At 40.8% G+C, this 16,250-nt stretch overlaps 1 protein-coding gene across 1 annotated transcript in view; it reads right to left on the bottom strand.

Moving 5' to 3' along the window:
• Window positions 1–1,780: 1,780 nt before the first annotated feature.
• Window positions 1,781–16,250, bottom strand: part of aldh1a3 (aldehyde dehydrogenase 1 family, member A3) — a 50,089-nt gene continuing 35,619 nt past the window's right edge. The window contains exons 9-13 of the mRNA XM_060940473.1: window positions 14,888–15,072; window positions 14,571–14,735; window positions 12,341–12,498; window positions 2,665–2,739; window positions 1,781–2,589 (exon numbers count right to left, since the gene is read on the bottom strand). Coding sequence (XP_060796456.1) covers window positions 2,514–2,589; window positions 2,665–2,739; window positions 12,341–12,498; window positions 14,571–14,735; window positions 14,888–15,072 — 659 coding nt within the window. The 3' untranslated portion in view covers window positions 1,781–2,513. The remainder of the gene's footprint in view (window positions 2,590–2,664; window positions 2,740–12,340; window positions 12,499–14,570; window positions 14,736–14,887; window positions 15,073–16,250) is intronic.

Genomic DNA, 16,250 nt, shown 5'->3' on the forward strand with positions numbered 1-16,250 from the left:
GATGGGGGTCCTTCTGTGAGGAGTTTTCATGTTCTCCCCGTGTCTTCTGATGATGATGATGATGATGATGCCCTTTATTGTCACTAGTCACATGTACCAGCAAAATTAGCCATCAACCTGTCCGTACATAAACATACAATTGACATAGGGTAGATAGGACAGGAAGACAGGGATAAAGATAAAAAGGAAACACAACATGAGGAGAGATAAGGAAAAAAGAACACCCCCCACTATGCTCCTGTCAGGAGGACAGTGTGGGAACATTTAAAAAAACCTTTGCATAAGCACACAGCAACACAAGTACACTTTAAACACAGGACTTGAGGGGGGAATCAGGGGTAAGGGGGGGAGGGGGGGAGGTAATCCAGAGCAAGCACGCAGCTGTCCGCTCCTGCAGCCATGACGGCGCTGGTCACGCACCCGCTTGTCATACTGGGGGTAAAAATGGCGACCGCGGAAAGTTAGAGAGGAATGCGAGGAATGAGAATGTCTCCCGGCAGTGACCTTCAGGGGGAAATGTTTTCTCAGCAACGGCCTGACCAAGGCCGGAGCTGTCTCAGGGAGCCGAATGTCGATAAGATATGAATTGCTTGGTCTTTCCAGACACAGTCTTTGCACGTCCACACCATTCGTCCATATCTGTCCATTCCGTCCATTCTATTCATTGATCTCTGAAAAACGTATTCCTTGCAAAGCTGAAAGCTGCTCCGAGATAACAACCATTTTGTGGTTAAAGTTCTGAATGTCCACTGTCTCAGTGCCAACAGCTTTGCCACTCCAATCATATCGGGCAGCTTTGTGGGGTTTTGAACAGCTGTCACCATTGTCTGATTTCCTCGATATACCAGGGCAATGCCTAATCCAATCAGCAAAAGTCCTGTAATCATGGTTCCGAATAGGTAGATATCTTCAATGTCCTCCACAGAAAGAATCGCCAGGCACACGACCCGCCACCGCTCCCACGCGTCCATCGTGTAACCGGCCGCAAACGTTCCGGCAGGACAGACGGGTTCCCCCGAACCCAAAACTGTGTCAATTTTGTTAGGAGACCAGTTTAATTCCATGCTTTTTAGTTTAGAAAGTAATGCAGGAAGAGTCTCTTCAAAAAGTACAGCAGACGAGACAAGAGCAGAGCACAAGCAGGGAAAAAAGGAGGGAGAGGGAGAGCAGAATGCAACCGCCTTCCGTGGAAGCACGGAGATTTCCTCCAGGTGCTCCGGTTTCCCCCACAATCCAAAGACATGCAGGTTAGGTAAAATACCCAGCTACTGGGATTGCACAAGCCAGTGCATACTTGGTGCTGGTCCCAAGCCTGGATAGATTGGGGAGGGTTGTGTCAGGAAGGGCATCTGGTGAAAAACCTATGCCAAATCAAATATACGGAACAGGTCTGCTGTGGTGACTCCTAACGGGAGCAACCGAAAGAAGAAGAAGAAGAAGAAGCAGAAGAAGAACTTATTCTACTCCGAATCAGATATGCACGAGTTGTGCAGCAATGTATCCAGTCAAAATGTGGCGCAAACTCTCATTGATGATGCTGATAGGCAGAAACAAGGAGAAGTGATGATTTTTGCATAGCTCCCCCCCCCCGAAAGTCACATTCATTACATTTCTGAAAATTACATGTACCTATTTCTGAGTGTCATTTGCAGAAAGAATAACCAGAAGAACAGCAACTCTGATTAGGGTTCAAAAACACATATTTTATTCAAAAGCTTAAGCATTATTCTTGCTTTTAAATAGGTAAAAGCTATTTTCAGAGACAAAGTAAATGTGATGCATATATATATTTAATGTTTCAAAATCGCCCCCCATATTATCTGCATATACATTCAGAAACAAGTAAAAAATAAATCTGTCCTTTCTCTTATTTATGTAATTCTAACTGTGGGTCCATTTAATATGCCTTGAGAATGATTCTCCTATGGTTAGACTACTGTAACATTCTTAGATAGCTTCACTGAATAGTTGAAAAGTGAATAGTGGATTGAGAACTTGACAGCGAGCCTAAATAAACAAATAAATAAATGCTAACCTCATAGCTATAATCCTTACCTTTTAGCTTTATTAGCCTCACAGCTCTTAGGCAAAACCCAGGAAGCAAACTTCATACACCATACATGTCTTAGCTAAATGGCTACATTTGGAATAAGTCGAAAATTGTGTCAATTTTATTATTAGCCAGTCTAGTGCATAAACAGAGGCAGGAGGAGGAATTCACTAACCATGTCAAAGCAAACACAAACATTTGTAGTCTTCAAATCTTTTTGGAGACAAAGATATCCAGATTAAATAAAAACATTATATAAACATTTTTTTCCTGTACATAACATCTATATAGAATAAAAAAGACTGGAAGATAAAGAGCTTGTAGATATAAGAAGTCATTTCAGTGAGGGAAACATAACGTCCATTGTGCAGACCGTTTGATTCCTAGGTACCATGTTTCCGAAGCGCTTTGTAAATGGACGGTGGACGAGAGGTCACCAGGGTCAGCTCCAAACAACGGCGTCTCAAATCTTCAGCTGCTCACCGAGTTTAATGGTGACGGCTTTGACTTCGGTGTACTCTGCCAGTGCGTACTCGCCACTGTTAAGAGTACCATGATTAGCTTCTGTGTACAGTATTAAAGTGATGACAGAATGAGAAAATGATCACACTTACAGCTCTCGACCATTCCCTGACATCTTGTAGCCACCAAAAGGTGATTGAGCATGGAGGGCGTTGTAGCAGTTCACCCTAATAACACAAGGAAAGGACGATGGTTTCGAATCTTCATACATCCATAATACTGCCATTCTATTGTGCCATATCTTATATTAATATTAATGTATTTTCCAGATTATTATTATTATTAGAAATTTTTATTGCCAGTTTACACTACAGCACTGTTGAAATCGGGAATCGAACACATCTGAAGGTGTTGATTAATTTTCTTTAACAACAGCTCTGATTTTTTACAACCCCGATTCCAAAAAAGTTGGGACAAAGTACAAATTGTAAATAAAAATGGAATGCAATGATGTGGAAGTTTCAAAATTCCATATTTTATTCAGAATAGAACATAGATGACATATCAAATGTTTAAACTGAGAAAATGTATCATTTAAAGAGAAAAATTAGGTGATTTTAAATTTCATGACAACAACACATCTCAAAAAAGTTGGGACAAGGCCACGTTTACCACTGTGAGACATCCCCTTTTCTCTTTACAACAGTCTGTAAATGTCTGGGGACTGAGGAGACAAGTTGCTCAAGTTTAGGGATAGGAATGTTAACCCATTCTTGTCTAATGTAGGATTCTAGTTGCTCAACTGTCTTAGGTCTTTTTTCTCGTATCTTCCATTTTATGATGCGCCAAATGTTTTCTATGGGTGACAGATCTGGACTGCAGGCTGGCCAGTTCAGTACCTGGACCCTTCTTCTACGCAGCCATGATGCTGTAATTGATGATGCAGTATGTGGTTTGGCATTGTCATGTTGGAAAATGCAAGGTCTTCCCTGAAAGAGACGTCGTCTGGATGGGAGCATATGTTGCTCTAGAACCTGGATATACCTTTCAGCATTGATGGTGCCTTTCCAGATGTGTAAGCTGCCCATGCCACATGCACTAATGCAAGCCCATACCATCAGAGATGCAGGCTTCTGAACTGAGCACTGATAACAACTTGGGTCGTCCTTCTCCTCTTTAGTATGAATGACATGGCGTCCTGATTTCCATAAAGAACTTCAAATTTTGATTCGTCTGACCACAGAACAGTTTTCCACTTTGCCACAGTCCATTTTAAATGAGCCTTGGCCCAGAGAAGACATCTGCGCTTCTGGATCATGTTTAGATACGGCTTCTTCTTTGAACTACAGAGTTTTAGCTGGCAACGGCGGATGGCACGGTGAATTGTGTTCACAGATAATGTTCTCTGGAAATATTCCTGAGCCCATTTTGTGATTTCCAATACAGAAGCATGCCTGTATGTGATGCAGTGCCGTCTAAGGGCCCAAAGATCACAGGCATCCAGTATGGTTTTCTGGCCTTGACCCTTACGCACAGAGATTCTTCCAGATTCTCTGAATCTTTTGATGATATTATGCACTGTAGATGATGATATGTTCAAACTCTTTGCAATTTTACACTGTCGAACTCCTTTCTGATATTGCTCCACTATTTGTCGGCGCAGAATTAGGGGGCTTAGTGTTCCTCTTCCCATCTTTACTTCTGAGAGCCGCTGCCACTCCAAGATGCTCTTTTCATACCCAGTCATGTTAATGACCTATTGCCAATTGACCTAATGAGTTGCAATTTGGTCCTCCAGCTGTTCCTTTTTCGTACCTTTAACTTTTCCAGCCTCTTATTGCCCCTGTCCCAACTTTTTTGAGATGTGTTGCTGTCATGAAATTTTAAATGAGCCAATATTTGGCATGAAATTTCAAAATGTCTCACTTTCGACATTTGATATGTTGTCTATATTCTATTGTGAATACAATATCAGTTTTTGAGATTTGTAAATTATTGCAATCCATTTTTATTTACAATTTGTACTTTGTCCCAACTTTTTTGGAAATCGGGGTTGTACGTCATGCATCATGTGGTGGGCTTCCCCCGTGCACACAAGGCATTGTGGGATACAAATTTGAAACAGGAGAGAAAAATGGAGGATGTGAGTGTGCGAATAAAACGTGAACGATCGACTACAATAACAGAAAGCGAGAAGAAAAGACGTTATGTTGCAAAGGAAAGGAAACGCAGGACCAAACTAGTAAATATCAGCGGTCGGCGAGCACTTCGGTGTGATCAGCTGTTCGTTTAACAACAGAATGATGTAACTGTCAGTGCACAGCCAAAGATAAACCTGCGCATGCGCATACGGGCTTCCTCTGTCTGCTTGACTGCGCGAAGCGAGCGATTTCATGCACATTATTTGCTTGGGAATCCCTTCAAATTAAATAACTACCCAGCCACAGAATGGCCTGATATTTTGTGACATATTACAGAAATAAACATATATCACAATGACCAAATTTCAGAGGGAACTAAATTTCATCGATTTTATGAAATTGAAAGGCCATCTCACTTTAACAAGATGCATATTTTGTATCATTAACTTCAAAAGAGAAGAAAAACCAGAGGATGGTGAGGAAACAACTGTTTATAACTGCTATAATGTAAGTCATAACAGGACTTAAAATGCTTTTAAACTTAAAAGCATGACGTGCTATTCATTAATAAAATAAAAAAAAACTGTTATTATTGGCAAATTGCTCTGGTTTCACACCACCCTGCTGTTGATTATTTTTCTGTAACAGTATGCCGTGTCATGTTTTATTCCTTGATGTTTACACCGGCTTATACAGAAAAGTGACACACTGTATAGGTAAGTAACTTTTTTATGTTCATTGTCTGATTATTATATGATTATCATGTGCAGTTGTATGAATGTTAATCTCATAAATTAAGAAGCAAACATTAGAAACCAAACATGTCTCCAGCTGGTCAGCCACATTTAATGTAATTACAGTGGATATAAAAAGTGTACACACCCTGTTAAAATGATAAGTTTTTCTGATGTAAAAAAAATGAGACCACAATAAATAATTTCAAAACTTTTTCCACCTTTAATGTGACCTATAACCTGTACAATTCAACTGAAAAACAAACAAATCTGTTAGGGGGAAAAACATCTCATCTCATCATCTCTAGCCGCTTTATCCTGTTCTACAGGGTCGCAGGCAAGCTGGAGCCTATCCCAGCTGACTACGGGCGAAAGGCGGGGTACACCCTGGACAAGTCGCCAGGTCATCACAGGGCTGATACATAGACACAGACAACCATTCACACTCACACCTACGGTCAATTTAGAGTCACCAGTTAACCTAACCTGCATGTCTTTGGACTGTGGGGGAAACCGGAGCACCCATAGGAAACCCACGCGGACACGGGGAGAACATGCAAACTCCGCACAGAAAGGCCCTCGCCGGCCACGGGGCTCAAACCCGGACCTTCTTGCTGTGAGGCGACAGCGCTAACCACTAAACCACCGTGCCGCCCCGGGGAAAAACATAAAAAATAAAAAAATGTACAATAAGCTGGTTGCATAAGTGTGCACACCCTTAAACTAATACTTTGTTGAAGCACCTTTTGATTTAATTACAGGATTCAGTCTTTTTGGGTTCACACCTGCCATCAATTAAAATGACTCTGATTAACCCCAAATAAAGTTCAGACATTTACTCAGTTGCATCTTCCAGCAAAAGCCAGGGTTCGCAGAGAGCTTACAAAGCGTCAAAGGGATCTCATTGTTGAAAGGTATCAGTCAGGAAACAGGTACAAAAACATTTCCATGCCATTAGATATACCATGGAGCACAGTGAAGCCAGTCATCAAGAAGTGGAGAAAATATGAGACAACAGTGACATTACTGAGAACTGTATGTCTCTCCAAAATTGATGAAAAGAAAAGCCGAAAACGGGCGGCACGGTGGTGTAGTGGTTAGCGCTGTCGCCTCACAGCAAGAAGGTCCAGGTTTGAGCCCTGTGGCCGGCGAGGGCCTTTCTGTGCGGAGTTTGCATGTTGTCCACATGGGTTTCCTCCGGGTGCTCCGGTTTCCCCCACAGTCCAAAGACATGCAGGTTAGGTTAACTGGTGACTCTAAATTGACTGTAGGTGTGAGTGTGAATGGTTGTCTGTGTCTATGTGTCAGCCCTGTGATGACCTGGTGACTTGTCCAGGGTGTACCCCGCCTTTCGCCCGTAGTCAGCTGGGATAGGCTCCAGCTTGCCTGCGACCTTGTAGAACAGGATAAAGCGGCTAGAGATAATGAGATGAGATGAGATGAAAAGCTGAAAACTGGTCAGGGAGGCTGCCAAGAGGCCTACAGTAACACTGAAGGAGCTACAGGAATTTCTGGCAAGTATTGGTTGTGTACTACATGTGACAACAATCTCCCATATTCTCCATATGTCTGGATTTTGAGGTAGGGTCAAAGAGAAACATCCAGGCCTGGCTAAATTTTGCAAAAAAAAAAAAAACCAAAAAAACATCAACTCTCCCAAAAGCATGTGGGAAAATGTGTTATGATCTGATAAAACCAAGGTTGAACTTTTTGGCCACAATTCCAAAAGGTATGTTTGGCACAAAAACAACACTGCAGATCACCAAAAGAACACCATACCCACGGTGAAGCATGGTGGTGGCAGTATCATGTTTTGGGGTTGTTTTTCTTCAGCTGGAACAGGGGCTTTAGTCAAGGTGGAGGGAATTATGAACAGTTCTAAATACCAGTCAGTTTTGGCCCAAAACCTTCAGGTGTCTGCTAGAAAGCTGAAGATGAAGAGGAATTTCATCTTTCAGCACAACAAAGACCCCCAAAAAGTTTCGGAACGGCCCAGCCAGAGCTCAGACCTAAATCCAATTGAAAATCTGTGGGATGACCTGAAGAGGGCTGTGTACAAGAGATGCCCTCGCAATCTGACAGATTCGGAGCGCTTTTGCAAGGAAGAGTGGGCAAATATTGCCAAGTCTAGATGCAGCAGGCTGATAGACTCCGACCCAAAAAGACTGAATGCTGTAATTAAATCAAAAGGTGCTTCAACAAAGTATTAGTTCAAGGGTGTGCACACTTATGCAACCAGCTTATTGTACATTTTTTATTTTTTATGTTTTTCCCCTAACAGATTTGTTTGTTTTTCAATTGAATTGTACAGGTTATAGGTCACATTAAAGGCGAGAAAAGTTTTGAAATTATTTATCATAATCTAATTTTTTTTTTACATCAGAAAAAACGATCATTTTAACGGGGTGTGTACACTTTTTATATTGACTGTAAGTAATTTTTTTTTGGCTGAACTGTTTCTTTAACACCAACCTGTCTTTAGGATATGGATAGCTTTAATTCTTATATTAGTTTCACTCACTGAAGTTACTGATCTGCACATTTTTATAATTAGACATGTGGAATTTATAACCTAAATTTGAACAATGTTTTAATGTCATTTTTTTCTTTGATAACAACTGATAACAATTGGGTAATGCAATAATACTACTTATACTCTATATTGATTCTTTAATTTAATTTAAACAAATAAAATGTGAGTGGGTCCTTTCTGCACACTGGAGCAAGTCATAGTCTGGAAACTATAATAAACCTCGTGGAAAAGTTTCAATAATACAACTATAGAAATCAAGCATGGAAGTTAGATCAGCATTGTGGTGTTTAAACTATATCTATTTTGGGGTGATGATGATCTCAGAGGTATGTTATAATAGGGTACACAGTACATACTGTCACAAAATTGCTGCATGTGGTAAAATCTAGTGGCTATTCGAGGGAACTAGTGAGGCTGAGAATGTCACTTCTGGTATCACACGTCTTAGAAAAACAGATACATGTAGTTATTATAGGACCGTTTTCTAGTTCTAAACCAGCACAGTTGTTTTAAGTGGAAACAAAACCATAATTTTATCAATTCATGATAGTCTACATCACACTCGAGTCATTAAGATGAACAACAAATTTATTCAACTTGTGTAGCTTTGCAGGATTGAGCAAAACAGAAGTTCACTGAATAAAATAAGAATTTGATTCTGATGTCATTATATTTGAAATGGATGTGAAATTATTATTATTATTATTATTATAGGCGGCACGGTGGTGTAGTGGTTAGCGCTGTCGCCTCACAGCAAGAAGGTCCTGGGTTCGAGCCCCGGGGCCGGCGAGGGCCTTTCTGTGTGGAGTTTGCATGTTCTCCCCATGTCCGCGTGGGTTTCCTCCGGGTGCTCCGGTTTCCCCCACAGTCCAAAGACATGCAGGTTAGGTTAACTGGTGACTCTAAATTGACCGTAGGTGTGAATGTGAGTGTGAATGGTTGTCTGTGTCTATGTGTCAGCCCTGTGATGACCTGGCGACTTGTCCAGGGTGTACCCCGCCTTTCGCCCGTAGTCAGCTGGGATAGGCTCCAGCTTGCCTGCGACCCTGTAGAAGTATAAAGCGGCTAGAGATAATGAGATGAGATGAATGAGGCGGCACGGTGGTGTAGTGGTTAGCGCTGTCGCCTCACAGCAAGAAGGTCCGGGTTCGAGCCGCGTGGCCGGCGAGGGCCTTTCTGTGCGGAGTTTGCATGTTCTCCCCGTGTCCGCGTGGGTTTCCTCCGGGTGCTCCGGTTTCCCCCACAGTCCAAAGACATGCAGGTTAGGTTAACTGGTGACTCTAAATTGACCGTAGGTGTGAATGTGAGTGTGAATGGTTGTCTGTGTCTATGTGTCAGCCCTGTGATGACCTGGCGACTTGTCCAGGGTGTACCCCGCCTTTCGCCCGTAGTCAGCTGGGATAGGCTCCAGCTTGCCTGTGACCCTGTAGAACAGGATAAAGCGGCTGGAGATAATGAGATATTATTATTATTATTATTATTATTATATTGTACATTTGGAAAGAAACTAAAGGTCAGATGGTATTGCCAGTACTGAGAGTTGAGAGTGAAGGGCTCCAGAGTAGATTTGAACATAACTGTTGCTTCCAGTTGAACCAATATTCCAGAAAGTTCCACTAGGGGGCAGTGTCAGATTGAAAGAGTTTCATAATTGAAGGGTGACCTTTAACATGCAGGTCCCTTCGATTATATTCTCCACCGGGTTGCCAGGGTTGTGGTTTTACATCAAATTGGGATAAATGTGGAACAAGGTTGAAGGAGAGAAAAGCAAGTCTGCAAAGTGGTGTATTTTTGTGTTAGAGTGGCGGCTACAATTATCGACAGTCCATAATTATTGACACCTTTTCAGATTTACCAATAAAAAACAATTTTACGAAGGTGAGTTTCAGTCACAACAGTTATTATTGGTTAATTAATCAACCGGAAGACCCCCTCACCCTTTGATCTTGTCGTCTGATGACGCAGCTCATTACCTGAGATGGAATTTTTTTAGCATGATCCGCAATTTGAGAAAAACCCGGACATTATCATCGCAGGTAAGCATGGTGGAAAGATCATGGACATGTTTTTACTGATCAAATTCACCAATATTTCATGATCTCTTTGTCAAAACCCGCTTTGTTTCTTACACTTTCATTTGACAGTCGCCATTTTGTATCTAAACGTGTGTTTGAAAAGTCACGTGAGGTGTCGATAATAGTGATGACTTTCACTGGTGTCCACCATTATCGACACCCTGTGGAATTAAGTGACATTTACACCTGTTATGGATCGATCTTTGTGTAACATTGTTGAAGCAGATGAAATACTTAAAAAAAAGTGCTGTGATTTATAATCATTTTTTTGCTGATCCATAACAGAATGTTTATCGAGTATTTGGAATCCGATTGCAATAAATAGAATTAGAGCAGAATTAAATTCCTAGCGTATAAAAAATTGCATGCTTGAAATATTCAGATTTTTCGATTCCATTCAGAAAATATATATTGTTTTTGCAGTCTGTTGTAAATATCTACCACAGATTACAATATCAGTAGACATTTTATATTTTGCTTCAAGGAATGACATGCGACCTTTGACCTGGATTTTCATGTGGTTACAAGGTCAATTGCCTGTTGACATTTATTGGTAAACAACACAACTAGAAATTAATACAAACAACAACAAATGAACAAAATGTGATCTACGCAAATACTTAAAGTGGGTAGAAAGTGGAACAAAAAGATTTTCTGACAGGTTAAACATTATCAGTTCATTTGTTTACAAACTTTAGAATTACTTCCTCATTTACATAAGCACCGACATCTATACATTTATATTAAATATATTTTGTACTAAATATAAGTCAAAATTTAAGTCAAATATAAAAATAAGTCAAAACAAATTTTAAATAAAAACTATGTTTTATTAACTTAATACCACATACCGATTATTTTTGCATAAATAATCATATGGATGTCGACAACTGTGGAACAGTTTCAATAACTGTGGACAAAGGTGTCAATAATTGTGGAACAGTGTCACATGATCTGATACGCTAAGTAATTGGGAATCAACTCTTTTTTTTTTTTTTTTCCAGTGGTAGCTTGAGTAATTATTTATGCACAATTTACATATTGGAAGTCTGTTCTACTTTTGCAATGGCCAAAAGATGGTTAATGTGTCGATAATTGTAGCCACGGCTCTAGTGTAAAATATTTCGATCTTGTTGAAAGCAATAAGTGAAATTATAGCTAATCAATTTCCACATAATAGGCTATGGGAAACAAAGTGAACGTGTAAGTGCATTTCTGTTGAAAGGGAACTGCATTAGCACTCTATCTGGAAATAAGAATTTTGATTTTGACTTTACAAAGCTTCTTTTTTCAATTTAGTTGACTAAAACAATTAATTTTTTTAGACCAATGAATGAACAAATTTCAATGATGTGTGAGATGTAGCTGGGTTGACATTTTGCTGAGACCTGGCAACCGTAATTCTGTTAGTTGCTGGTTAGCCTCAATATTAGTTCCAGGATAATATAAAACATATTATATTTCAGTTCTTAAAGCTGAAAGCTTTTAAATAAAACAATACTGTTCTGACACACTAATGAAATAAATGATCCTGTATCTATTTAGCACAGGAGTGTTTGGATAATGATGTTCATAATTGCGTAAATGAGTGATGTGTTCTGCTTTTCTTAAATAAATAAGCTATTGTTGGTAATATATGTGTCTGGTGTCCTTTGCTTGGCTAAACAAGAACATGCTTTCTTACAGTTTTGACCTTTAAGATCACAGCTGATGAAGTTATTGTTGCTGTAAGCAATATGTATGAGTATAAAATGTCTAAATATGTTAGTACAGTATATAATATACTTAATCACATGATATATTTTTTCAAACACAATGCTATTGCATCTTCTTTTATGTAATTTTTAATACAGTGTCTGGACGGAATTAAGGATTTCAGATCCCCTAAATGGGCGGCACGGTGGTGTAGTGGTTAGCGCTGTCATCTCACAGCAAGAAGGTCCGGGTTCAAGCCCCGTGGCCGGCGAGGGCCTTTCTGTGCAGAGTTTGCATGTTCTCCCCGTGTCCACGTGGATTTCCTCCGGGTGCTCCGGTTTCCCCCACAGTCCAAAGACATGCAGGTTAGGTTAACTGGTGACTCTAAATTGAGCGTAGGTGTGAATGTGAGTGTGAATGGTTGTCTGTGTCTATGTGTCAGCCCTGTGATGACCTGGCGACTTGTCCAGGGTGTACCCCGCCTTTCGCCCGTAGTCAGCTGGGATAGGCTCCAGCTTGCCTGCGACCCTGTAGAACAGGATAAAGCAGCTACAGATAATGAGATGAGATGAGATCCCCTAGATCTCCCATGTTGTCCATCTGTATGTGTCCACAATGTTCTTGTGAATGTAAGTGATTTGCTGTCTCACCACACAGTGCCAGCCTCCAGCGCCGAGGACACACTCAGTGCTTGATCTACGCTCCGGGTGAACACAGCCGCTGCCAGGCCATAGTGGGTCCTGTTTGCTCTTTCAATCACTTCTTCCTGACTCTTAAACTTCAAAATGCACTGAACCGGCCCAAAGATCTACAACATAAACAACATCCGTTATTAAGAAACAGTATTTTAAGTTACGATAGCGTAATCAGTTATAAAATTGTATTCTTGAAGCAAAGGTCCATTCAATCTTTTAAAGGACCAATAAAAAAAATTAAAGGTAGACTGCCTTTCAGATTTTTCAAGTGTAGGTCATAAAAAGAATTTTCCCTGACACCCAATTATTTTTGTTTAGTGGACCGAAAGCTACTGAATTCGAATCACAGACTTCCAATTTTATTAATTTAAAAAATAGAACAATTAATGAATTTAGGGCCACGTGGCCCAAAAATTCTCCGCTATTTTTTCCTGCTTCACCATGACCCAATTCAAGATACTACATCATGCATCACGTGGTGGGCTTTCCCCGGTCGCACAAGGCATTGTGGGATACAAATTTGAAACAGGAGAGAAAAATGGAGGACGTGAGTGTGAGAATGAAACGTGAAAGACCGACTACAGTAACGGAAAGCGAGAAGAAAAGACGTTATGTTGCGAAGGAAAGGAAACGCAGGACCAAACTAATAAATATCGGCGGTCAGCGAGCACCTCGGTGTGATCAGCTGTTTGTTTAGCGACAGAATAATGTAACTGTCAGTGCATGGTCAAGGTAAACCTGTAGATGGCAGTCATGCAACACTGTGGATGCCAGCTGCTGTAAAACCCAAAAGAAAAAGGCAAAGAGGAAGAAGAAGGTAAACCTGCGCATGTGCATACGGACTTCTTCTGTCTGCTTGACTGTGTGAAGTGAGCAATTTCATGCACATTATTTGCTCAGGAATCCCCTCAAATTAAATAACTTCCCAGCCACAGAATGGCCTGTTTTTATTTATTTATTTTTTAGATATTACAGAAATAAACATATATCACAATGAAATAAACTTATTAAAACTTAATAAAATTATTACAGAAATAAACCTACAGTATATCACTGATTTTATGAAATCGAAAGGCCGTCTAGCTTTAAACGAACACAATACTCTCATTACCACAAGTTGTCAATTTGTTAATATACATATTAACTCAGGTCGGCACGGTGGTGTAGTGGTTAGTGCTGTCGCCTCACAGCAAGAAGGTCCGGGTTCGAGCCCCGTGGCCGGCGAGGGCCTTTCTGTGCGGAGTTTGCATGTTCTCCCCGTGTCTGCGTGGGTTTCCTCCGGGTGCTCCGGTTTCCCCCACAGTCCAAAGACATGCAGGTTAGGTTAACTGGTGACTCTAAATTGACCGTAGGTGTGAATGTGAGTGTGAATGGTTGTCTGTGTCTATGTGTCAGCCCTGTGATGACCTGGCGACTTGTCCAGGGTGTACCCCGCCTTTCGCCCGTAGTCAGCTGGGATAGGCTCCAGCTTGCCTGCGACCCTGTAGAACAGGATAAAGCGGCTAGAGATAATGAGATGAGACATATTAACTCATATTACACTCATATACACATTACACTCGTTAATATACGAGTGCTGTATTTCTGAGTAAAATACTCATTTTGATGTAATATAACATCCTGTTATAGTCTTCTCGGCGGCATGGTGATGTAGTGAACCTTCTTACACTGTCGCCTCACAGCAAGAAGGTTCCGGGTTCGAGCCCAGCGGTCAGCAGGGGCCTTTCTGTGTGGAGTTTGCATGTTCTCCCCGTGTCTGTGTAGGTTTCCTCCGGGTGCTCCGGTTTCCCCCACAGTTCAAAGACATGCAGGTTAGGTTAATTGGTGGCTCTAAATTGACCGTAGGTGTGAATGTGAGTGTGAATGGTTGAGAGGAGAAAACCTCTATAATAATCCAGTAGAAGGCAACGGGAAACCACTACTGTAATGTTCCCTAGACACTTTGATGGCTGAAGCCGTCAGAGCGGCCACGTCACTGTAGTGATATGCCAAAATAGATGGATGGGATAGCCTTCTCATGTTTGTCTACTCTGACCAGTAGAGGGCAGACAAATCTCATGCTACTTTGTGTTCTCAACACTGATATCATGAAAATGTAATTAAAGCATTTCCTGAAACAATTGTGTTAAATATCAGACTATATATAAGCAATTGGCAACTAGAAGTTTATCCACAGCAGTTTTACCTCCTCCTTTGCCAGGCGCATGTGGTCTTTGACATCTGAGAAGATGGTGGGCTGGATGAACAGAGCTTTGTCTTTCATTCCGTTTCCTCCACACTCCAACTTTGCTCCCTCACGCTTCCCACTCTCCACCAGCTCCATGATATTATCAAATTGCTGTTGGCTAATCTATACACACAATATTAAAATAAGGACACTAACAAACAAAATGTTTAACATTCTGACAAGTTCTGTGAGTGTGTGGATAAGTTGTGGCACTGGAATCATGTGTATTATATACTTGTAGGATACTAAGAGGATGAGGTGACGAGATGTCATACCTGAGGGCCGTGCGTCGTTCGGGGGTCCATGGGGTCACCAGCTACGATTCGCTTAGCACTTTCAACGCTGAGTCTCACAAACTCATCATATACACACTCCTCAACAAACACACGTGAGGCAGCGGTGCAGCATTGACCCTGGTTGTAAAATGCACCCTTCTGAGCTTCCTGCACTGCTAACTGCACTGCACACACACACACACACACACACACACACACACACACACACACACACACACACACACACACACACACACACAGAGTTACTTAATGCGGCATCTCTACTATATTTCTGATATTGTCCACATCAGAGAAATAATAGTTAAATCTAACATTAAACAATTCTTCAGTTAGTCCTTCTTTGGAAACCTCTGACACTTTTAGGTAGAATCGTACTTACAGAACCAAATAATCGTCTCAGTGATTACATTTTTGGTTACACTCAAGAGCTTTAAAATGGTAATTTGAGAAATAAAAAAATAATAATAATTCAGTTACTTTCAAATTATGAAATAATATAAACAAGGAATTAAAACTGACCTCTTTTTCTTGAAAACTGATTGTAAATGTTGTTTCTTTTAAAGCTGTACTGCCTTTCAGATTTTTCAAGTGTAGGTCATAAAAAGAATTTTCCCGACACCCAATTATTTTTCTTTAGTGGACCGAAAGCTACTGAATTCGTATCACAGACTTCCAATTTTATTACTTTTTTTTTTAAATAGAACAATTAATGAATTTAGAGCCACATGGCCCTAAATTCTCCGCTATTTTTTCCTGCTTCACAATGACCCAATTCAAGATACTACGTCCTGCATCACATGGTGGGCTTTCCCTGTTCGTGCAAGGCATTGTGGGATACAAATTTGAAACAGGAGAGTAAAATGGAGGACGTGAGTGTGCGAATGAAACATGAAAGACCGACTACAGTAACGGAAAGTGAGAAGAAAAGACGTTATGTTGCGAAGGAAAGGAAATGCAGGACCAAACTAATAAATATTGGCGGTCAGCGAGCACCTTGGTGTGATCAGCTGTTCGTTTAGCGACAGAATGATGGAACTGTCAGTGCACGGTCAAGGTAAACCTGTACGTGCGCACACAGACTTCCTCTGTCTGCTTGACTGTGTGAAGCGAGCGATTTCATGCATATTATTTGCTCAGAAATCCTCTCAAATTAAATAACTTCCCAGCCACAGAATGGCCTGGTTTTTTTTTAAAGATATTACAGAAATAAACATATATCACAATGACCAAATTTCAGAGGGAACTAAATTTAACAGATTTTATGAAATCGAAAGCCCATCTACTTTTCTCATCTCATTATCTCTAGCCGCTTTATCCTGTTCTACAGGGTCGCAGGCAAGCT

Source organism: Neoarius graeffei, chromosome 15 (assembly GCF_027579695.1).
Source record: "Neoarius graeffei isolate fNeoGra1 chromosome 15, fNeoGra1.pri, whole genome shotgun sequence".
NCBI classification, from domain to species: Eukaryota; Metazoa; Chordata; class Actinopteri; order Siluriformes; family Ariidae; genus Neoarius; species Neoarius graeffei.